The sequence below is a fragment of the Drosophila navojoa genome, chromosome 2, assembly GCF_054131105.1.
Source record: "Drosophila navojoa isolate 15081-1374.11 chromosome 2, UAZ_NAV_1.0, whole genome shotgun sequence".
In the NCBI taxonomy this organism is placed as follows: domain Eukaryota; kingdom Metazoa; phylum Arthropoda; class Insecta; order Diptera; family Drosophilidae; genus Drosophila; species Drosophila navojoa.
The window spans coordinates 2,048,936-2,074,674 of NC_142890.1; the positions used below are offsets into that span (position 1 = coordinate 2,048,936).

The following is a 25,739-nucleotide window of genomic DNA, read 5'->3' on the forward strand; positions in this document are numbered from 1 at the left end:
GCGATTATCAAGCAGCAACGCCTCATAAATAATTATTGTGTTTTTTTTTTGTGTTCAATAATTTGTTGCTTAATTTAATGTTGTTTTTGTTGCTGCGAGAGATTTCACAAGTAGCCGCCGTATCAGCGAGGCCTACGCCGCGGCCCCTCAACGCTGTCAGAGTTGTCGCATTTTCGCAATTTGGGTCAGAAACGGCTACCTGATAAGGAGTACACACACACACACAAACAGGCTGTTCTACGTGAGTGTTTGTGTGTGTGTGTAGTGCATCTATGTTCAGCGAGCGATTCGTGCTTTCAGATAAGTTTAGGCGCTTCCGCCAAGGTGTAGCTGAATGAATTATTTGCTACTTATCACAATCGCAGCTCTGCTTTGTCTGCTCACTTTGCGAAAGTATCTGTATCTGCGGCAATGACTGTCGTCGCCGTCGCCGTCGCTGTGGCTGTAGCTGTAGCTGTAGCTGTATCTATAGCTGGGCGAATGCACTTTTGCTTGTGTCCTTAAGCTTGCATATCTTTTGTCTGTCCATGTGAGTATCTGTTACTGCATGTGTTTGTCTGTGTGTGTGTGTGTTTGTGTGTATTTGATAGGCTGTTGCATTGTGTATCTTTGTTTACACATTTTCGCTTTCATTGTTGTTTTTTTTCACAATTTCTTTTTTTTTTTTTTTTTGTCGTTGAAGGACAATGTCATTGCAGCAATTCGTAAAATTTATTGATAAGCGATCGTAGAACTTGGCCAGAAAATTAAAGTGAAGGGAATTAAGCAAGGTTGTAGATAAGTGAAGAGAGAGAGAGAGGGAGAGAGAGAGAGAGAGAGAGAGATAGAGAGAGAGAGAGAGAGAGAGAGAGAGAGGGAGATAGATAGTAAGGGGGCTTAGCAGTACTTGTGACTGTCTATAACTTTATGAAGAGTTTGACAAAAGCTTAAAAAGCAAAAGCTAAGCAATGTTAGCTTCTCAATATGGTAGATAGGTGAGTAAAGCAAGTAGAGATATCGATTGCTATTGATAATATAGCTTAGGGCTATTTTATCGATAACATGATCAACTTATGCTACCTATGGTTCCTATAGTATAAGAATAGATATACAATTTGAAGATTTATATTTTTCTAGTTGACAAGAGCTGTGCGTTCTTACGTCCGGAATGACATATAAACGAAGGAACACTCGTATAGCGCGTACTATAGCTACATCAGTTCATTTCGTTGTTCGGTTTAAGAATATATATACTTTACTTCATATAATTTATGGCATCTGTCATGCCGCCTGCTGCTTGTTAAGCACATTTTTAATGAATTTCTGATTTCCCATTTTCAATCAGTTCAGGTTATACACTGCTGATCTTTTGAAACAACCAAAATTTGCAATCAAATATATATTATATCTTATGCTGTGAAACCTATTGATATATTATTTCGATAAGGAATGATGGATTCTTAAGCAACAAAGCACTTTATTGGGTTTTTGTATGAGCAGAAAAATTCAGAAAAAAAATATTCAATGAATTCAGTCAAAATATCGAATTTCAATGTTAGAATTCAATAGTTATGAGAATAAAATAATATGTAAAACATAATAAACGTTAACATATGCAGCAAATCTAGCAACAAGAAATGTGTTACTCATGTTTAATTAAAATCCATTTGACTAGTAACCTGTTGTAGTTCTTAACTTAATTTATAAATTATAGATTCTAAATAAATAATTTGTAAATATTTATATATATTATATTTGATATGATTTATAGCGCATACGTACATAATTCATAGCTGCTGATGTGCATAGCATCACATATATATATATTTGCTTAAATTATGTTTGCCCAAAAGCCAAAAAGTTGTTGCGGATGTTGCTGTTGCTGCTGTTCGTTCGCTTTGACTACAACAACAACAATGGAGAAATGTAGAAGTATGCTGAAAGGCAACAACAATTTACCGCACGGCCTTTCGTTGTTGCTGTTGTTGTTGTTGCTGTAATTGTATCTCGGCTGCTGCGCGCTCTGTTGCTGTTGTTGTTGTTGCTGCTGTTGCTGCTGTTGCTGCTGTTGCATGCAATGCATTTATATAGCATATATATGCATGCCTCTATATACAATATAAATTCTACTGCGGCTGCCTCTTCTTCTACTCTTTTTTTATGCTGCTCGCACAAAGGGCCAAAAATGCAGGCAATTATTGTTGTTGTTGTTGTTGTTGCTCCAGTTGCAGTTGCAGTTGTTGTTGTTTGATTTCTTTTTTTGTATAGGCTTCTTTATATAATATGCAGCATAAAAAATTAAATCGTTTTCAGCTTTATATCTTCCCTAGTTGTTGTTGTTGTTGTTGTTGTTGTTTGTTCTATGTATGCAAACAGCGACAATTGTTGGAAATTTGACAGTTGCACGCGCTATTGTTGTTGTTGTTGTTGTTTTATATTTATTTAAATTTGTTGATATGTGTTTTTGTAATTTTTATTTTTTATTTTGTGAACATAACATTTAATATTTATGCAGCATTAACAAATAATTCAAAAGTAACGGCTACTTTTTTAATTATTTTTGCTAGTTTTTCTTGTTGGTTTGTTTTCTTTTTTTTTATTATTTATTATGCTTTGTTTCGTTTGGATTGCACTTTGACTTAATTTTATTTTGTTTTGTTTTTAACTCAACATAAATTTAATAACAAAAATGTTGTTGTTGTTGTTGTTGTTGTTGCTGTTGCTGTTGCTGTTAGTGTTTATCTAGAATGGCGAAATGAACTGGCTGATGAGCAATTGCTGCTTAGCATCTTGCGTATCTGCGAGATACGCATCTGTGATTGCCGTATCTGTGTGAGATACACAGTTAATCAATTGCAACTATTCCGAAAATGCCCGCTCTCAACTTATTTGTCTGCACTGTATTTACTTCAACTTTTTATCAACTTCAGTTAACAACTTTTTGAAGCTGCGCTCACGTTTCGGCAGCAGCGCAGCATGAATGACTCGAAGATAAGATTGCGATTGGATGGCGCTTGGCTCCAGAGAACGATAGAGAGAGCGAGAGAGATTAAAGAGTGTGCCATAAAAAGTGAGCAGAAATATGAAATGAAATTAGCAAGCCCAGGCTAGGGACAGGGCAAGGGCAAGCGCAAAGAGAAGAATGCCAGAAAAATATTTCACCAAAAAATTGCACAGGGGGTAAAAAAAAAAAAAAAAAACAACTGCCAAAGCATTGTAAATAGTAATTTAAGTTTTTTGGCCAGTGAAAAAAAAAGGAGCGAGGCAAATGCTAACGAACGGAAGGTAAGCTAAGGAAATACGAAAATCAAATGCTCCAGCTCCACGTTCAGGCGTGGGCGTGGGCGGAGGGGGCGCACATGGGTTAAAAGCTTTGCTGCGCAGCTGCAGCGCATAGCCAAACTTTATTTTTTACTTTGCTTTATTGTTTTTTTTTTTCGCTCGCTTTTTTTTTGGCTATTTAATTTGCCATTTTTTTGCAGTTAGCATATATCTTCTATTACTTTTTTTTTTTTTCGGGTTCTTGTTCATTATGCTGTGCTGGAAAGCCCGACGGCAAAGTAAATGCCTGAGCAGCCGTCGAGACCGTAGACCATTGTCATGAAGGAGCGAGCTGCTGCTGCTGCTGCTGCTGCTGCTGCTGCTGCTGCTACCGCTTCCTGCTGGCAGCAGTGGCTGCAGTGGCTGGCGACTGTTTAAGTTGCTGACGAAAATTGAAACTGACAAAAATTTGTTACATTTTTTTCGTCAGCCAAAATAAAAGAACTCTATGAAAGTTTAGTTCTTTTTTTTTTTTTTGCGCCCTTTGTTTGTTTTGTTTTACTACTCCTGCTGCTCCTGCTATTCCTGCTGCTGCTGCTGCTGAAGTTTGGCGCAGTTCATTTGTATGCTGAAGTATACTTCTTCTTGTTCGCTCTTTAATAATTCTTTCTATTTTTTTTTTTTTTTTTTATATTTGAACTTTTTTATTTAGTTTTTTCTTCTCCATATATATATGTATGTATTGCAAATTTGGCACGACAAATGCATTTTTTGCGCTTTGCTTTTTCTTTGGAACGTTGCAAAAAGTTGTGTGTTAAATGCAAGTTATCGAATATGAGATGCGGTGCGTGATGTATTCGATTGGCAATGAATATACTATATAGACGACATATACTCTATACACTATATACTGTGTATATATGCCTAAATGTTTTCACGTCTTTTATGTAATTCTTGTTTTTTGTTTTCACTTTTTTTTTAGCAATTTATTTTGTTTTCAATTCACAATTCCTTTAATTTGGCATGTGCAGCGCTTTGGCTGAATGAATTATACAATTTTATTATTAATATTTCTATGTAATATTATTATAAACACATACACGCGCTCGCTCACTCACACACACACACACGCACACGCACATAGCACGGTGCAGTGCAACTATTCAACCAAAAGACCGAAATAAAAATGCATTCTATAAAAATTTTGCGAGTGCGCGAAAAAAACGTTTTCCGCGTTTTGCATGCGACAGCGGCGACAGCGACGGAGACTGCGACGGTGACTGCGGCGGCGGCGGCGGCGGCGGCGGCGACTGCAGCAGCCAGCGACCGCACAAACACACATACACACACACACACATATACAGAAGTACACGCACAGCAGCTACGCTATTGTTGTTATTATTATTGTTGTTGTTGTCAGTTGTCAGTCAAGAACAACCGAAAAAAAGCAACGCGCGGCCGACGACTCAATGGAAAGCCAAGTGCGTACATTGCCCAAAGGGCAGACGCTGCGTATACGCAATGTGTCACAGCTGCTGCCGCGGCTATTGTCGCTTTGCTTAAATTGAATTATTATGCGCAGCAAGGAAATATTGTCACTTCACATATTGTTTGAATTTATTTTTCAAGTTTCATTACTTTACTACAAATTGCAAGTTATTTTAAAATATTTTTTTTTTTAAATTTTAATATTCTAAAAATTGTTAGAATTTTATTTTATGTTTTTTTTTGGACACTTGATTTTTTGGAATTGTTTGCTACTGATTGTGATGGAGATGTGGAATGCGCTTAATGCTTTACGATTGATATACGCGATCGTCGGACGCTACACCTCGGAACGACTCGGGCCGCGTCCGAAAATGCGTTCCGTTGCATATCGGATGCGTTGTGTTTATGCGACTGCCGAAGCCGACTGCAAAATTATATCACAACAACACGAAGACAGCGCTGACGACGACGACAGCGACGTCAAAATTGCATACAAGCGCATTCATGCTTGCAAAAACAACAACAACAGCAGCGAGCAAGCAGCACGAAAAAAATTGAGTCCGTATAAAAAACCCACAACTAGAATGCTGAGAGAGCGCAACAGCAGCAGCAACAGTCATGGCAGCGGCAGTGGCAGCGGCAGCGGCAGCAGGAGAGCGAAAGGGAAAGAGCGCCCGAGTGCGAGAGCGCAACGTGAGTTGAGTTATTGAGCAGAGCGCAAACGCGAGAACTTTAGGAGTAGCAACAGCAACGGGGTAAGGCTGCACGCATACACACTCAACGGCCACGGGGACACATGAACAACATCAGGCCACTGAGCTGAGCTGAGCTGAGCCGCGCTGAGCCTAGCCGTGAGCGAGTGAGCGTATGAGCAAGAACCAAATGGAGACAGAGAGAGAGAGAGAGAGAGCGCGCGAGAGAGCGGCAGAACGAGAGAGCGTGTGCCAAGTGCAGTGCAATGCAATTCTCAGCGAGACTGCATTTGGAGTGCGGCGACTGCGACGCCAGCGCGCGTTGATAAAAAGCGAGCCGACTGCGCGCAGCGCTGCCAAAATAGCCGGTGCCGGAGTCAGTTGAGTAGTTGGCCAGCCTCAGCCCCCAGAGGCGACTCGACGCTCAGCTGTGGCGGCCTTACATTGTTGACAATTGCCATAAGAAATGTAGCTTGTAATTAACACACTCACACACAGACGAGAGACGGACACTCGGACAACAGGAAAAGCAAAAAAAGAATCACTCAAATTTGTTGGCCATTCACTCACAGCTAGAACAATGCAAGCGCACAGATAGAGAGACTCGCAAACAATATCTCAAATTTAGTATTCACCACATTTTTTGTGTCGCTTTTTATTTTTGCACACGCACACACGCACGCTTATTAAGCAGCCACACACACACACACACAGTCAGTCACTCGCACACAGACATATTCCTAGTTATATATACATTTACACTTGTAAAAAATGCAACGCAGCTGCTGCGCTGCCGCGTCGCTGTCATGGCAATTAGCTAGACTTTTTTTTTTCTTATCTTCTTTCTCTCATTTTTTTGTGTTTATATTTTTTTTGGGTAAAGAGGGAAGCTTGGGGCTTTGCCTTTGAAACAATGCGGGTTTTTTGTTCAAAGAAAATGTGAATATTAAACACAACTAGAACAGAGTAAATCATATAGGAATAATTTGTAATCTTTGTAAATATTAAGCAACAGTTGATTAATGTTTAATAGGGGAATTACCTATAAATAATTAAGTTCATTTTATAACTTGTGATTCACATTAATACATACTATGTATATATATATTTATCTGCCTATCTGATAAGTGTGGAATAAAATACATTTAATTACACATTCACACAATCGCATTCATACATACATATGTTCATGCAGGCTCCTCGTAAAAAAATTACGCTCAAAAATTAACCAACAGCAACAACAAACGACGCTCACTCACTCACTCACTCGCATTAATAAGAAGAGCGCACGCTGCTTGAGTTATTCACCAGAGTCGCTTTGCCCGCTCTCCCGCAAGCACAAGAATTGCATTTCCTGCTCATTAGCGAGGCGACGCCGCGTGGTGAGTTGCTCGTTTCCCCATGCGCTACGCACTCACTCAATGCCTGCGCTGCGCTCGAGAACTCTGCTCAGCAAACTCACTCAACACGAACTGAGCAAAGCAACATGTATGTAAATGAGCTACGTTTAACTGTTTTTTGTTTTTTGTTTTTTCTTTTGTAGTTGCTGTTGTGTTTTTTTTTTTTTTGTTTTTGATTTCTTCTTCTTTCGACTCGCCTGTTGTGGGTCGCCTTGTTTGTTTGTAGTGAACTTTGGCTCGCCTTGTGTGTGTGAAATGAATGAAAAACTAAAGTGAACAAAATTCTGAGCTACGAATGGTGGATGAGGCCCGAAATTGCGCAGTTGACTTTATCAAAGTGCGAAACGTGCTCAAATTGCGATTTAAGTGTTACTAATCGTTTTTCCAGCGATTCGCACTGAGTAATGCAGTTTGATAGCAACAGATAAAACTGCAAATTTGAAGCAAAAGTTTTTCATTTCACTTGCCACACAGCGCCAGCTGCTGCTGGACTTGGCAATAACAGTAGCTGTTAAGTTAACAGCGACGACAACGACCTGACTGCCGCACGTTCAAGGTATTATCTCATAAATGCAAACACACACACACACACACACACACATACATACATACGTGTATGCGCATATGCATATGCATAGCGAGCTCAGCGCAACAGTTGCGACTGCAGTTATTGAGCAGCGCTGCGCAGCTGGCGTCGCTGCCGCGCAGTTACCCTTCGATCAATCGAGCTCAGATTCAGTTAAAAAAAAAAACCAAAGAGTAACAAATAAATATATGTAACTAAATATAATGAAATTGCGTGAACGATAACAGCGCACATCGATTGATAGCCTTATCAGCTACAACAACAACAACAACGAGAAGAAGAAGACAACGCATTTGGTATTGCCACATGGAAAGTCTATTGAGACATTTGATTTGCAACATCTTTTTTTTTATTGATTCGTTTTACGATTGACGAAATCAATTTGCGCTTCCTTCACAATCTGCTGATAAGTCTTATATATTTTATTTTTTATTTTCTGTTTCTTTCTTCGTTTAATCAATTCCATTTTGATTCCGTCTCGATTCGATTCGGTTTGCTCATCGTTATTATTTATTGCACATTATTGCATTCGTTCAGAATTTGATATTGCTAAATCCGTTTTTAGTTGCAACCTCAACCGCTTATGCAATCAAATGTGACGCATTCCTTCTGCAAGCTGCAGTTGTCCATATATTGTGATTATGACTGTTATTATTTATATAATAACTATAAAGACTTTTCTATTTTCACTGCATATTGCAATATTATTTTAGAATTGATAAGCTTTACTGGATTTTTTCTTTCTTAATTAAATTAAATTTATTTATTTAAATATTTATATATTAAATAACTTAAATAATGACTAATGCTGATATGCCATGAATTTGTATAATTTTTTTTATAGCATTATAAGTACTTATATTTTTTTATTATTATTTCCATTTCCCAAAATGGGTTTGTCGATAAATTGATGATAGTATCTAAATATAATATATTTGATCTAATAAACTTACTATGATCATACAAACAGCTATTATAATTTTTTATTCTTTCTTTTAAAACAAATCATATTTTAACATTAATATATTTTTTAGTATTTATAATCCCATTTATTTTACATTTATACTCGATTTATGCTTCTTTTGAGTTAAAATAAGCTTTCCGAATTTTTACTAGCTGCAAATAAATACTAAACAATAACAATTACGAGATTCCAAATACCTTTCGAAAAATTGCTACTCCAAAAATTTCTTTTCATACACAGTTGTGTATAAGCTTTGCTAACTGCGCAGTTGACGTAGCGACTGCACTTGGGTCTCAATGTGGGCTGTGCTATGTGAACTTAATTTTCAAACGATGTCAAAGTATCGATTATTATCGATACTAAGAAAATGGGGTACGTTATCGAACAAAATATGACAAGCTCATACTGCATATACTAAATATATATGAGTGTATATGTAAAATGTCAAGTCTCAAACATTTGTGGTTCACAAGATCCCCGTGTTCATACAGACGGATAGCCAGATATTGCTAGACTTACTCGTATAATATTCTAATTCAACTCTAACCCATCAAATATCAGTTGCAGCTGCTGCATATTACGCATACACCGCATAGCTCCAGTTGATGCAAACACTGTTATTATTATTATTTATAATTTTTGCTAATTTCATTATTAATATGCAATCTGAATTCATAGTAAACTTTGCTTCATTTTCCTCTAAACAACATATGCAAATTGTTTGTAATAGTTCAGCTTTGACAATTAAATCGGCTGAAAATGCCTCGACATATGTGCATATCTATATATAGTAGATAATCCGTTGTACGCCTCAATAAACTGTAATCGCGCTCGCTCAACAGATCTTAGACATTTCGATCTGAACTCGATCTACACAGTCAAAGATCAGCGGCTTCTGCTGTGTGCGTAGCGTTCGGCAAATCACGTATACGCCGCATAGCGCATGGCGCAGTCATTCACTTTCTGACGCACACGCGAACAGACTCTTGGCCAGTTTGGCGTTTTTTTTTTGCTTCCGTGTTAAATGTCGCAGCAACAAGTTAGTGTTGGCGCAGCGTTTACCGTTCGAGGGAGCAGCAAAAAATAAAAAAAAACGCCATTTTGGCCAGCTCTCAAGGCGAACCTGTCTGTGATTCGAGGCATGTTTATGCTCGTAAGCAATTTTCGTTACCTTTGATTAGTGGCCGGCAAATGGCAATTGACTGGAAGTCGAGCCGAGCGTTTTGATTGCGTTTTGATTGCGCCGCAAGCGGGCAGCTAACTGGATTTTATTTATTTTATTTGTATTTTTTCTTCTTTTTATTTGTATGTACATATTTTTACTTTGCATTGTCAACCTTGAGAATGGGTTAGAAATTGTGTGCACTGTGATTGCCTGTCAGGAGAGTTGGTCATTTTGAAATTTATAGCACACGATTAATGCATTAGCTCAGCCACTTTTCACGCTTCTAATTACAACAGCAAAAATAAAAGTGGCAAACGAGAAAAAACAAGAGAAACAAAACAAAACTGAAGCCCAAATGGAATTATATCTGAGACACCCGCTATTCGCTTTGGATCGAATCGAATCGAGTCGAGTATCTAATGCGACTGTCTAATGCATTTTCAATGTATTTCTTTGTGCTCTGCACTGAATATTTATCGATTCTCATGTCCATGGCTCTTGTTGTTGTTGCTGCTGCTCCCTGTCATCGTCTCGGCAAAGATGCTGCCAGGGTTGCTGCTCCATAACGGAAGTACAGTTTGTTCTGGCCAAACACACACACACACACACACACCCATATACAGAGAAGGCGTTAGCCAGCTAACATAAAAGCATAAGCAGAATGTGCTTGGGGCAACCGACAAGGCTTCATAACTGAATCACAAAAAAGAAGAAGAAAGAAACGAAACCCCAATCGAGCGCACAGAAACAATAACCAAATCGCCTGCTATCGACTGCATAATACTTGCTCAGAGCGCAATGAAAACTATTCAATGTGAATTTTTAGGGAAATTGAAGGCACATTTCTCACAACTTATGTGCCATAATATTCTCTAGAGAGGCATATTTCATTCTTAATTTTCCTTCTTACTCTCTAAAAGAATCACTATTTTTCTTCCTCTTGTATATCTCTATCTCTCTCTATCTCTCTCTGAATTCTTAAGGAAATTGAAGGCACATTTCTCACAACTTATGTGTCATAATATTCTCATATTTCATTCTTAATTTCCCTTCTTACTCTCTAAAAGAATCACTATTTTTCTTCCTCGTGTATCTATCTCTCTCTATCTCTCTCTGTGATGAAATTAGCACTCTCTCTATTTCTTGAACTATTGCCTATATCTCTATATCCATCTATGTATCTTCGTTTTTCTTTAATTTTCTCTCAGTCTCATTTCTACTATCCCTCTCTCTCCCTTCTCTCTCTCACCATCTCTCTTTCTTTTTTTAACTCTCCTTCTCTCTGTCTCTTTTTTTCTTGTGAGTATAATAGTGAGAGATATCACTATATATTCCTGTTTCTCTCCCTCTCTCTCTTTTTCTATCCCTCACTCTTCTCTCCATCTTTCTCTTTCTTGCCCTTTATTTATTTCGCTATCTTTCTCTCTGTTCCCATCTTTCCCACTCTTTCTTGTGAGCGTGAGAGTGAATTAGGTATCACTCTCTATCATTTTCTTTCACTCCCCGGCTATATTATACTTCGTCATACTTCTCTTTTAATTCTTGATTTAGTTATCTACAGCTAATCTATATTAATCCTTGAAGCCTAGCCACTATATATGTATTAAACCCAAACCTTAACAACATTTGGCGTGCATTAAAGCCAATATACTCTCTTCAGTTAGCCTAAAAGACCCTTAAAAATTGCTGTAAAAATGTCCAGAAAAAAAAACCCCGAAAAACCGTTTTCTTTTTTGCAACTTTTATCATTTTGGGTGGCCAAGGCAACAGAAAAGAAAACTGGCTAAAAGCAAACTCAACTTGAAGTGTTCTCAACGCCACTTCAGCTGGGGCGTGGCCGTGCGCCTTAAATATCCTTGAGCTGCTTTAACTGCATTGTTTCCTATTGCAGTTGGAATATGCATGCGTTGCATTTCCGCTCGGAACTAAATGTCTTTAGCAGCCGCAAACAACAACAAGTTGACAACTGTTGCTGCTGCTGGTTAGGAAGGGGGCAGCACACACACACACACATACACACATGACTGTTTGTTTGTTTGTGTGGGTGTGCGCATCGTGACTTCGTCGAAAATCGCCGAAAGTGCCGCGACGTCTGCAGCTGCAGCTGCAGCACCAGCAACAGCATCCGCATCCGTATCCTGCTGCCTGTTGCCTGTGGCAGCGGCGCCAACGCTAGCGTCGCTGCTGGCGCTGACGTCAGCGTCGCGCTGTTAGAATGTGTGAACTCGCAAGTCTTTGCATACTTTTGTGCGTCCTGCCGCCCCCCCACAGCCCCACACTCAGCCCCATTTGCCACTTGTTGGTGCTGCGTGCCGTGTGTGGGCGACTTGTGCAACAAGTGCGATAGTTGTGCAGCTGCTGCTGCTGCTGCTGTTCTTGCTGTTGTTGTTGTTGTGTAACGATGTTACAAAAGTCAAATACAAAACGTCTGCAGCGTCATCAGCCTGGTCTGCGGCAAGGGGCAAGCGTCTGATATGGCTGCTCCTTTGGCTCCTTTGGCGCATTGTTGGCTTTTGTTGTTTACCTCGTGCTGCTGCTGCTACTCCTGCCACTCCTGCTCCTACTCCTGCTGCTGTTTGCCTGCCTGAATTGTGTGTTCTACATGTGTTGCTGCTCTGTTGTCTATTTGCTAAAGTTTTTCCTCAAAGTATTTTCATATAAGCATAAAATTCTTGTTACACATTTGCCTTTCAGCTTTTGCAGCTGCGAAAACGTGTCGTCTTGTTGTTCATGTTGTTGTTGTTGTTGTTGCTGTTGTTGCTGTCAAGTTTTTGGCCCCTTGTACACAATATAATATTTTATGAGCGTTTACGTGCAGTTTGTGCAAGTGTTTTGGAATCTGTCAACAGAGCTGTTCGACTTTTTGGCTTTAATAGTTTGCAAAGTCTTGTGTGTGTGTGTCAGTGCATGTGTGTGTGTATGTGTGTGTGTTTTCTTTCCCCCTCTGTTTACCTCACCAACAGGTAATTGTTGTGTAAATTTTTACTGATAGCTTCTACGCTTTAGTGTCGGACAATTCATTTAGCTATCTTATACGGCTTTTAGCTTAACAGCTTTAACAAGTTTTCTTTGAATGGCGTGCAAAGTGTTGCAGCTGCAATTGCAGTGTGAAATTTGGCTAAAAATGTTAGGGTAATCGAATCGAGCTGTGGATTTTTTGTGAATATATGTTACTTACATATAAACTAAATTTTTTTAATAAATACATTTATTTGTTACAAAGAATTTATGCATACATTTTTAGTTTATTTAGTAACCAAGAATATATTCGGGATGTCAGCAGCTGCTGCTAAAGATCATTAGCTATTTTCTCACTCTAAATCATTTCACTCTTCACTACGAAATTGTTTTTCAACGATTTCGGAATTCATTTCATATTGAAGACAGAACACTCTTACAGAACATAAATGTATTTTATTATTTGACATATACATACATAAAAAACAATATTTTGTTTTCTACAGCTACCTCAGTTGTAGTATAAATATCAAATGAATTCCCCAATTAATAGAACTAACAAAATATTGACGCATCAAGATCTACGCTGTTCAAGATATTCTCTACAATAAATGCAAAAAAAAAAAAAAAAGAAAACAATTTTATTGTTTTATTTAGGTGTCACACTGCAATAAAAGCTTTGAGTGAGTAAAGTGAGATTGATGATTCATTGGTCTGGCTATTGTTTTATTATTAGATATGTTATCAATAAAGAAATATATATTTATATACACATCTGAACACAGAAATTGTCAAACTGAGTTACCATTAATTGACTCATTTCCTCATTGCATTTACAGGAGTGGAGCACTTGTATAACTGTAGTTTATTTTAATTATGAAAAAACGTTTCTACTTAATATAGTTATTTAAAATTCTAATGGTTTCGTAAGCTCAGTTAGTCGTTAATGTGTATATTTGTTTTTCTACTTTAAAAGTCTTTTGAGTTTTCAAGCTGTAATGTTTTATGTGCGATTTCAGAAGTCGCTAAAAAAAGTTAAAAAAAAAGGGAAATATACTACAAATTAAAAAATAAATAAATATATTCTTTAAAAATTATTTTTTTAAATAAATGCAATTTAATATTTCTCTTCAAGTCAAGGAAACAATAAGCATAAAAAGAAGTAAATTATTTCGGCAGCAAATATTTTGTTATATATTCTTGCACAATTTGAATTAAATATTTTAATATTGAAGATATATTTAAAATGAATTTGATGTTCTTATATACTTTTACTTTTATTATGTAGTTTTATATTTTTTATTTTTTGTCAATTGCAATAATAATATAAAGTACAATTATTTCCCATGAGTATTTCTCTCTTAAAATTTCTGTCAAACTTGTTATATATTATATCACTCATGTTCATGTTTATTGAAAATTTGTAAAATCACATCTTGTTCAAAAAAAAAATCAGATCAATATTCCCTTGGCATTTTCAGTTGTTTTTAATTTTACCCAATAGAGTCTTCAATTTGATTGCAAGTTGAAAGGGAATATAAAAGTTCGTAGGTAAATAGGTAACTCACCCGCACATCGTGTAATGAAATGCAGCCAAAATAGAGTTGGTAAACAAATCAATGCAATTCAATTAGGCATTTCCAATGCTCTGACAAGAGTGAAGCGCAACATATGCCAGAGTCAGAGGCAGAGAAAATTATCTGTAAGTCTCTATCTTGATGTTGTTGACGTTGTTTTGTATATGTAAATGAGTGTGTGATCGCTTTAATTAAATGCCAATACACACACACATACACACACTTATAAATTATCGCAATGCAGGCAGCGACAATGTCTTTAATTAAATTTTCAACTGAACACACACACACTCACGCACACACACACACACACACACACACACACACACTCGGCGGAAGTGGAGCGCTGAAAAGCACACAACACTTTTGTGCAACGAAACGCGCGACACGGCGAAAGTCAAGCGTCAAACAACAGTTGTGTGTGCAACAGTTGGCGCCAATTGTTGCTTCAATCAACACTCGAAACAGAATGCCACAATGCCTCAACTGGCAACTGGCAACTGGCTAGAGTGGCAGCCTCCTGCTGGCAGCCGATTTGATTCAGGGCAGGCCACAATTGCTGCCACTTTGGTTGCCCATACAAATTTACACAATTAACTGCTTTACAGTGCGAGCAGGATGAGTGTCAGGTTAAGTCTTTTTGGTTGCTGCTCTACGTTTTTTTTTTACAGTTAGGTTCGCTTTTTGGGGCTGCCGAAAACTAGTTGTCGTCCTGTTGGTGGCTGCTGCCAAACTCACTTGTTGCACAATGCTCAACAAATGCCGCAGCACGAAAAATCGTTTGTGCAGTCGCTGTTGGCGCTGGCGTCGCTGCCAACTACAACTACAACTACAACGACTGCTGCAAATTCGACAAAAATGTCAGGAGACACCCACCAAACTACAAGGCGTGCCACTAGTCCAACAAAAACCCACCCAGCCCCATCCGCAGTCAGTGCCGTGCACAGCAGAGCCAGCCAGCCAACCGAATGCAGCCAAATGTAGCTGCAAAACTCAAACCCAGTCAAATGCCTTGCACACACACAAGCACACACGTATATAAATATATAAATACACACACACATGCATAGGGTGAGAGCGAGAAAGAGAGTGGGGTTAGTTTGTGCCACCCCAGCACCAGCCCCAGCTCCGGCTTGCCTCAACATTCGTTTCCCTTGCAGCAAAAACTACCAAAAGCGCACGACGCCAACAACGACGTCAACGAAGCGACGAAACTTTTTTCGAGCACACGAAACTTTTTCAGCACAAAATAAAATGCAGCGACGCTGGCAGCGACGGCGACGACGACAGCAGTAGCAGTAGCAGCAGCAGCAGCGACGGCAGCAGCGACGTCTACGACGAAGTCAAGCTCTCACGCCCCCAACCACCTAACCAAACGTACAGCGTGCTGCAATTTTTTTAGTGGCTTTTTTTTTTGCTCCATTTTGTTTTTGTGTGTTTTGCTGTTTGCTTATATCACACTCACCCACACACACACACACACACACGCCCTCACCCTTGCACACGCACATAATGTGCACTATATACATATATATAAATATATATATTTTTTTATTTTTTTGCACTACATTTTGCCCAATGTTCTTAGCGCCATATTGCTGAATCCTTGTCGTCTATGAGCGAGGCAGGAGCACTGCCCCAATCCCAATCCCAATCCCAATCCCAGCCCCGACCCACTGCTCGCTGCGCCACCAATCCACCACAGGCAGCGCGCGTTAACTTTGTGCTTTTTCGTGCTTCCGCTTCATTTTTTTTTTCCTTCTTCACGAAAATAGTGAAGAGAGTGAGAGAGAGAGAGAGAGAGCGAACGAAAAAAATGTGCGCAGCGAAGAAAAAGAATGCAACAAATATGCCAAAGAAAAGCTGGGCAGCGTCTCGCACCCAGGCCATGCCAGCTCGGCTCGGCTGGCTTCCTGAGGCTTGGCATTGTTCCTGGCTCTTACCTTGGGCCACGACGCCAGTTGCACCACCAAACCACAGCGAGCCACCCAAAACACACTCACATACACAAAGATAGCTAACCCACGCCATGCTGACTTCCTGGCTTGGTCTGGCCGGCCGGCTCGGACCATAGCGCGCTGCATCCTGCTCGCTCCTGCGCTTGCAGCCAAAAGGACCTAAAAAAAAAGCAGCAGAAAGTGGACGCCAAACGATATATAGGGGGGGAAAAAATGAAGGAAGGACAAAGGCAGCGAACCAAAAAATCTATTTTCCAATTTCTGTGCATGCTCGAAACTAACCCGCCAGCCAGCCTGACCTCATTCTCATGCTCTCCACCCACTTGTGGCGCTTCCACACACACTCGCGCACACACACACATACTCACACAAGTGTAAACTTTAACTAAGGAGCGCATGAATTTGGTTGCGTCTTTGCTATTGCAGCGCCGTTGCCTCGTCTGGAGAACGATTGCGGCAACGTCAGTGGCAGTGGCTCCGGCTCCGGCTCTGGCTGCGGCTTGGGCTCCTTCGTTACTTTCAGCACAATCATCGTCATCGTCCTCGCCACAAACAACAACAATAACAAGCGATAACATGTCGAATGGGTTTGGCCAGCGCAACAGATGCTCTGCTTCCTGTGGAAGTGGCTTAGGAAATGCAACACTCATTCGAAGTAAGTCAGTTAGATTGTCAATCAGTCACTCAGTCCAGCACTAAGTTTGCTAATCAGTACAATACATCTGTCAATCCAGCAGTCAGTCAATCATGAAGACAATCAGTCATTTGGTCAATCAATCAATCGCTTTCTATCAATCGCTTTCTTGTCAATCAGCTAATCAGTCCATCAATTAGTTTGTCAATCAGTACAATACATCTGTCAGCCAAGCAATCAGTCCATCAATTAGCTTGCCAATCAGTCAAGCAATCAGTCAATCATTAATAAAATCAGTCAGTTGGTCAATCAATCAATCGCTTTCTATCATATATTCAGTCAGTCAAACATTCAGTAAGTTTCTTAATCCGTCCGTCAATTATTCAATTTATAACCTCTAAAATGTACAATCAATCAATCAGTCATTCAATCAATCAGTCATTCAATCAATCAGTCATTCAATCAATCAGTTGGTCAATCAATCACTCAATCGGGCAATGCGACAATCAGTAATTATATCTGTCAATCAATTAGAAAGTTCATCAATCAACTAATCAATCAGTCAATCAGATCAATCGGTCAATCACTCCAGATCAATACATAAGTAAGTTACATAATAAATCCTTCAATCTAGTAATCAGTCTAATGTAACTGGTCAATAGTTAATCTATCAGATAAGCTGTTAATCTGACAGATTAATCAGTCAGTCAATCAATCAGAGATTATTAGAGTGAGTTAGAAAAAATAATCGTACATAAGTATGCATTACTCTCAAGCACAATCTATGTAATACGATTAATTGGTATAAGTTTAAAGAGACATGACAAAGAGACCTCATAGGAGTATACCTTATAAGAATAATCAAGTCAGTCCCAATATACCCCACTTGCCCATTGCATGCAGTGTATTAACGCAACCGAAAACAACAAAAACGACATCGGCGCGAAATACTCGTATAGTGGAAGCGTAAAACTCGTAAAAATGTAACCTAAAAACCGTCAGAAAAAATTCAGCGAACAACAACAACAACAGCAGCAGCAAGGAGAAGGAACGTGCAGCGTGCAAGAAGGCAGCTGGAAAAACAAGAGGGAAAAAAAAAGACGAAGCCGAAGAAAAGAAAAAGGAAAACTGCGACTGGCTGGAAAGTGGGCTGAGACAACCATTGCGTAGTGCATAAAATCCTGTATAGGATTTGGTGTGGACCATCGAATAGGTGGGAGCTCTGCCCTGTGGTCTAGGGCACCCGCCCACGCGCACAGCTGTTGGCTGACGACGACGACGACGGTGACGACGGTGACGATGGCGACGACGACGACGAAGTTCTCGTCGCTTGTTGCATCCTCGAGCTTGCAGAGGCGCAGCGCATAAAAATGCCTTCTTACAACAACAACAGCGACAACAAGGACAGCCCGGCATGAGCACGAGTATGAAATGGTGGCGCCGCACACACTTTGCCCAACCAACAGCCCAGAACCACCCACAGCCACCCACACCACCACGGCTGCAGTTGTTGCTGTAATCGAAAGATGCGTTCGCCCAATATATACGAATAGAACTAACTACAAGCACATACAAAATATATATATACATATATATATGTATAAAGTGTGCCCAAATGGTGCGAGTGTGGCCCACAATGTAGCCCAGCACCTGCTGATTCGTTTTTCCTTACACACACACACACAAGCACACACACATACAACAATGCTCAGACACTTTTGCTCTGCTCCTTGCCTCGCAATTTTTTTCACAATTTTTTCTCTCGTTTCTACCAACGCTAAAGTTGCTTTTGAGATTTTTTTTTTTTTATTTCTCACTTTATTTTTTTGCACTCTTTTTTAGCGTAGGCAATAGTTGCTTTGTATAGTTTTTATAATATGCTCGCTCTAATTTAATTGCCAACTTGTACGAAAAAGGATTTTAAATAAGTTGTTAATTAACTAAGTAAGTAAACGAGTAAGCTAGATATATATTTAATTAAATATATTCAATACAATATGTATTCAATATAATACATAATTTTTTGTATAATTTCATAAAAGAAAGCTAATTTTTATTTATTAAAATTTTTAGTGTTGAGATAAACTTTTTTTATTCAATTAAATATATATTTATATATTTAGCTTTAACGTTATCTTTAGTGTTTTATTTTCTTGTCTTATTTTGAGAAATATATGAATAATTCTTGTTCTGAAATTTTGGAGTAATTGTTAACTTATTAGTTAAATCAAATTTTATTTTTGTTTAATAAATTTTTTCATTGTAAGAATTAAATATGTGTTGGTAATTTTTTTAAATTATTATCATCACTGCTATGATCATTATTATTATAATTTTGTTTTAAATTGCGGGTTGACTGTTTTTTTTTTTTTTATATACTCCTCCAAACTATTAATTTCTATTAAATTTTGTTTAGTATTTCCATAGTATTTTTTGAATATTTTCTACTTTATACATTTTTTTTAAGCATTTGTATTTTAAATCAAATGGATTGGCATTTCCGTTAGTTTATTTTTGAATTTTGAATTTTATTTTCCTTGTTTTTTTCATTCCCAGAGTTTTAGTAATATCTCTTTAATTTAACTTTTTATGTTAATCCCTAGTAAATTATTGCTATTTATTTTTATTTTTATAGTGTGCTCTTGCGTTACTCGAATCCCTTCAGTTCTATTAGAATTTACATTTTTATTATCCCTCACACTAGCGCATCCAATCGGAGAGAACTTCCCTTTTGGCCGGGCGCTGAAATTCGTTGAATTTCGCCAGCTGAATCTACAAGTGGTATATCCCATTACAATCAAATGGGACGCCACCACTGATTGAGCCATTGCCAGCGTGGCAGTGCACAGTCAACCGGGTGGCCTAGCCCACAGATGCAACAGGCGGGAGCCAGCTCGCCCCAAACCAGCGAGTGGGTCAGCCCGCTCCTGCCCGCCTGCTGTTGGCATCTTCTTCGATCTACCAAAAACACGAACGTGCCTGGGTGGGAGGGCAACAAAAAAAAAAGAAATAAGAAAAAATTGGTAGCTCGTTGGAAACTCGACTACCATTTCGGCAGTGACTAAAAGAGAGAAAGAGAGCGAGAGACAGAGAGAGCGAGTGAGCGAGCGGGAGTCTAGGTGTAGGTGACGGCGACGGCGACGGCAACGGCGACGGCAGCGTCGACGGCGTCGAAAATCGGCCACAAAAAGCAGCAGCAGCAACAGCAACGAGGACGAGGACGAGGACGAGTTGATGATGGCGTTGGCGCTGCTTGCTGCTCGTTGGCTCGTCTTTCGGCGCCAGCATTCGGGTGTAGGTGCCTTTTCGGCTTATGGCTGAGCAACAGGCGGGGCCAGAGCCAAGGAGCGGGCAGCGCGGGGAGCAGCGAGCCGGGAGGCAGGAGCAACAGCAAAAGCAGTTACGTCGCATTCGGCAGTCGTCGTCTGCATTTTTATATTGTGCAATATATTTCGTAGGGATATGTCGTCGTCGTCGTCGTCGTTGGCGTCATCCTATCGCTGTGTGCGTGCGCTTAAGTGTGCTTCGTTATCTCGTATAGCACTTCGTTTTGGGCACACACACACACAGCAGGATGCAGCTAAAAACTAACCCAACCCCAAAAGCTGCACCAGCTGAAAGCCAGACAACAATTTTTTTGCAGCTTCGTGCGACAACGACGCCGAAACCTCGCACCGAGCAACCGCCGCCGCCTAACGCCCTGCCCTCCCCCCGCTAAACTAAACTAACCAAGCGCCCCCCACCCTCAGCCGCACGTCCTCAACGAAAATTGTCGCTGAAAAAATGTGCCAAGGGTTTGAGCGAAGGGAGTCTGGCTTGGAAGCGCTGCTGGCTGTGCGGGAATGTCAACTAGAAACAAGGACGATAAGCATTATGGAGCGCATTGAGGAAGTAATTGAGTGCACGAGACACGGACGCGGGCAAGGACGAGCCCCAAAGTTGGCGTCGTCATTGCTCTAGGGGGGATGGTTGGCAGTCGTTGGGTGGCGCAGCAAGACAAAAAAATGTGCAGTGGAAAAAAATGAGGAAAATTTATATAAAAAAAAAGAGAAAAGAAGAGAAAAAGCCGGACAGCAACAAAAACAACAAAGAGCATTTAACATTTGCTGGCAGGTGAGGCAGGTGGGCGGTGGGTGGGTGGGTTGGAGCAGGACACTGTGGCGATTCGCCGGCAACGTGCTAAACGTGCTCAAAAACCGAAATGAGAGTGTTGCCCAGGACGAAAGGCGAAGGCTGGCGAAAGGCGGCAGCTAGAGACAGAAGGGCACTGAGGCTGCTGTGTGCCCAGCAAGAAATGCAATAAGCAACAACAACAGCGACAACAACAGCAACAGCAACAACAACAAATGCAATTTATGTTAATTTTTCTTGGTGTTTGCTTTAGCCTGAAAGCTGTTGGTATCTATATCTATATAGAGTATATATACGTGTGTGTGTGTGTGTGTGTGGTAGAGCTTTGCATTTTGTTTATTTTACTTTCGCATATCCTTCGTGCTATGTGCACAGAGCTGAAACATATGGCCCGCCTGAGCCAGGGCCCAACTTATGTTGATTAGGGTGGACTAAAGTCAATTTCCATGTCGAACTTTTCCTTTTGCTGCCCGGTGTTTTCCCCATTTTTTTTTTTTTTATCATTTCTTCTTCTTCTTCGTTTTTTAGCTAGAGCACACTTCATTTACCGTTTAACGGCAAATCCCATTTGCGGCCTTAATATGAGCGACGACTCCGACCAACTCAAATTTAGTTGGCATGCAACGAGTGTACATAGCCAAGGCAATAAAAATGCTGCACTTATACTAATGCAAGTGCTGCGTGTGTGTGCGTGTGGGTTAAGGCGCTGCTGCTGGAAGATGACGCAGCAGCAGCCATTGGAACTGTTTGTCCACACAAAAAAAAAAAAAAAGAAACATAATAAAAGTAAAAGACTTATACATATAATAGATAGGTAGAAAAAAAAGGGCAGAAGATATTTGTTGCGCGGCTCTTTTAATTGGATTGTGCGAGCAGGCACAGCACAGGTGGCAAGACAGTCGGGGTCTGGGCAGTCAGGTGTTAAGTAAATCATTTTGGGCCACTCACCCACAATGTGCAGCATATCCTTGGACCACTTCATTAGCTCGCGCTTGATGAGCCGCCGCTCCTGCTGGCATCTGGCAAATGAGCAATCGGCCATTTTCCTCCTCTCTCTCTCTCTCTCTTTATATAACGGTTCAATGCGGAAATTACTTTTTTCGATGCGACTGTACCTGACAAATAGACAGAAGCAGAGTGGAAGGGAGAGGGATAGATGTTATTAATTGCGTTTGACATAACAAAAATTTTCCAATGCAATTCGCTTATAAAATTATTAAATTTATAATGCGCCATTTAATGCTATATGTATATCGACTCTTGTTGCTGCTGCTGCCGATGCAGTTGTTGTTGTAGTTGTTGTTGCATTTTCGAGTCGCCTGAGAAATGATTAAACAAGTTTTATTTCAAGGTTAGCACGAAAACACAACCACACACAAAAACCTGTTGCACTTTTTTTTCTTTTTTTTCTGTTGTATTATTTTTTATTATTTCATATGCTGAAAAATATTTAAGTTTTTTTTTTTTTTTCATTTATATATATTTATTTTTGTTGTTTTTAGTTGCATTCTTGTTAAGCAGCAGCAACAGCAGCACCTCGTTATAGTTGTTTTTGTGGTTTTTATTCTTGTTAATGAATTAATTTAGGGGTATATTGGTTTGTGTCAATGCTCCTGTTGTCTAGCCTTAAGATATCAATTCTTACGGCTGCTAAACAAAATTATTGATAATGAAAATATATTTTCTTCTTGCTTTAAAATATATAATGCTTTTGATTTTAATCTTATAATATTTTTTACAATTAAAATATTTTTTTTTAATTTTTAAATTTTTATTTTTTTTTTCAATTTTAAAATGATATATATTTTAGGTTATTAAAAAGTTATATTAAATTTGTAAAATTTGTAAATATATATATAAAATTAAAAAATAAATTAGTTACCGCTTTAAAAATATTTTACATTTTTTAATACTTTTTCAAGTGCAAATCATTTTTAATTTTTTTAAATGAATATATTTTGTTATATTTTAACAACTTTTACTACTTTTTTATTTTTTTTTTTAATTTTTATATAAAATATGTTATAGAATTATAACCAAAATTTTTTAAAGCTTTAAAATTCATGGAATTTTAAAATTTATTTATTTATATATATTTTTTTTATACAAATAAATTTTGAATTGAATTTGAATAAATTCGTTTTATATGTTGCTGCTGAGCGCGTATGCTAAAGTCAGTTGCGCCCGATAGCAAGTCTCTTACTTGTTTTCTTCTTAATCAGAAGTATATACACACATATACACACACGTGTGTATATACATGGTGTATACATATGCATTTCTTGCTATAATTGTAACTGTGGGGCTTTTACTATTCGGGCAGCTACCAGTTTTTTGATATTTCCTAGATACAACTATTTGTTGCTGTTGTTGTTGTTGTTGCTGTTGTTTAATGTGTCTATTACACTAATTTATTCAAATGCCGTTTGTCGTTACAGCTTGCATTAATTTTGTTTTTTAATATTGTAGTGCCGTAAATAGTTGAACGTGTTTTGATTATTACATTGAGTGTGACGCCTTTCAAGAAATGTGTTTTTATTTTTTTCTTTTAGTACTTGTAGCATCTGCGTTGTTAAAACTGAAAACCTGCCCCAAAAGCAAATTACAATGCCCCCACATGCAGGAGCATACGCATAAAGACAGTGGAAAACTAATTGAGATTCTAATATCAGATATGCGAATACTCGTACATGGGCGCCTATGCCAGAGCCAACTGCCTGGCAGTCCCTTGGCAGCAAAGAAAAGAGAGGAACACAACGAGAAAACTAAAACTGGTAGCCAACAGTTTGAAGATGGCTCTAGATCAGCTCCTCTCTGCCTGGCTGGCTCTGGCTAAGGCTCTGATGATGAAAAATGACTCTGGCTGGCAGCGCTTGAGGCGGGCAATGCCAAAAGTAGCCAGCGCGAGCAACAACAAGAACAACAACAACCGAATTGGCAGTGTTGCCGTGTGCAGTAGCCACTTGGTGGGTGTGTCAACAGAGCACGCGGCAGCAGCTGATGATGGACGTTGATTATGATGGACATGGCTGGGCAGTAGTTGAGGCAACAACAGCAGCAACATCAGCAGCAGCAACAGCAGCAGCAGCAGCAGCAACTGTTGTGCATCAAGTCAGCAATTTGCTGCTTCCTTAGGCCATAGATTGAGCGATTCGCAGCGCCAACCCAACGCCTTTTTTTGGTATTATTTTAAGCATTTTTATAATTTAGCATAGACTCTACTCAACTCAACTCTACTCAACTCAACTCTACTCAAATCAACTCGGCTAGCAAGTGCTTGTATTTACATAGAATATATAGTTTGCAATTTTTTCTGCGACTTTAATCAACATTTTCAGCTGCTCAAATGGCGGTAAATCAGTGAATAGATGAATTGATGCACTAAAAATTGTTCTTCTCAGTTTTTAATTGGCTATGAGATATGTGTATAATAAATACATTTATATTGACGGAAGCTGCCTTGACAAACAGACGAACTGAACGGGGATGAGGGATTAGAAATGAAAAGAAGTGAAACTGAAGTTTGGAAAATATGAATGAATCTAAGTAGAATTTGCTTTGTGATTGATGAATTAGGAAATCGAATATTTTATTTTATATTTTATTTATTTCATTTATTAATCGAATATTTTATTTTATTATGCATATATAAATCTTATAGAATCCTATACCAATACTCTGTAACTTCATATAGGTCCTATGGTCTTGAAATAAAATACTTTGTATACATATACCTGAATCTAAAGGAATAAAAATTCTATAGTAAAATTGAATACCTTTATAAAGTTTTCTCCTCTTAATCACAAAATAAATAATATACTTTGTATACATATATATACATATATACCTGAATCTAATGGAATAAAAACTCTACAATAAAATTTAAAACCTTTCTAAAGTTTTCTCATCTTAATCAAAAATAAAATTCATCAATTTAAATTAGAAAAAAAGCAACAAAATAACGCAAGACCAACTACTGGAAGACAGCCAGAAGTTGATGTTTATTCATTCAAAAGTTCGCATAGGCTTCAGACCAAGCCAAAGTACAAAATGATTTTTCTCATCTTTCAACCCAATTATTTGCGCACTTTTAATGGATTTGAGCGCATTAAAATGCAAACTCAATGCTAAAGCTTAAGGCTTCCTGCTTTTTCAGCAAACAGCAACAGCAGCAGCAGCGGCAGCAGCAACAACATCACAGATACAGTTTTTTTTTTTTATTTTATTTTGTTTCAGATAGAGATTCAAGTCAAGAGGCATAGTAATCTGTCTACGTGTTACAGATACAGAAAAAGCTGAGACAAGTCATTCAATCGAACGCTCTATAAGATAGATATAATGAATGCAACAAGTATCACTGTGGCTGTCGCTATGTATCGCCATCTCTGTCTCGCTCGCTGTTGCGCGCTGTGCGCCTGCATTTGATTTCATAAATAAATTTTTGCAAAATATCAAGGCCGGAGTGCAGCTTGAAACTTGTAGCTATATATCGTATATAACATATATATGTATATATATATATATAGATGTATGTATGTGCATGCATATAGACAAAAACAAAAATAATCACAAAAAAAAATTGTAATCAAAATGGCAGCGACGACGACGCAATTTATTGGCTTCAAAGGTACGCGATAGAACAGAATTAAGTGGCTGCTAGAGCAAACGAGTTAGTGCACAAATATCAGTTAATATAGATATACATATATATCTATAGAGACAATATATATATCTATTAGATGCCCGCTAGATACTGGGCACAAAGTGCATTTCGGCCAACTCGTTGTTGCAATTCAATTTTCAATTCAAACTCAAGGTCTGAGCCAAAAAATAATTTGAGTTGATTTTTGCTGTTGTTGTTGCTGTTGTTGTTGCAATTTCGTGTTTTGTTAATTATACGAGCTGGAATCGTGGCCAATGTTAAACCTTGAAATCGCTGTTGTTGG

At 38.7% G+C, this 25,739-nt stretch overlaps 1 protein-coding gene across 10 annotated transcripts in view; it reads right to left on the reverse strand.

The window, feature by feature from the left end:
• The window catches only part of Eip93F (Ecdysone-induced protein 93F), a 77,004-nt gene that overhangs the window by 37,764 nt on the left and 13,501 nt on the right, over positions 1-25,739 (reverse strand). The window contains exons 1-2 of one of the 10 annotated variants that reach the window (XM_089256607.1): positions 5,072-5,330; positions 1,762-2,721 (exon numbers count right to left, since the gene is read on the reverse strand). In XM_089256607.1, coding sequence (XP_089112733.1) covers positions 1,762-1,786 — 25 coding nt within the window. In that variant the 5' untranslated portion in view covers positions 1,787-2,721; positions 5,072-5,330. The other 9 variants (XM_030391154.2, XM_089256608.1, XM_089256605.1 and 6 more) reach the window with 9 other exon arrangements.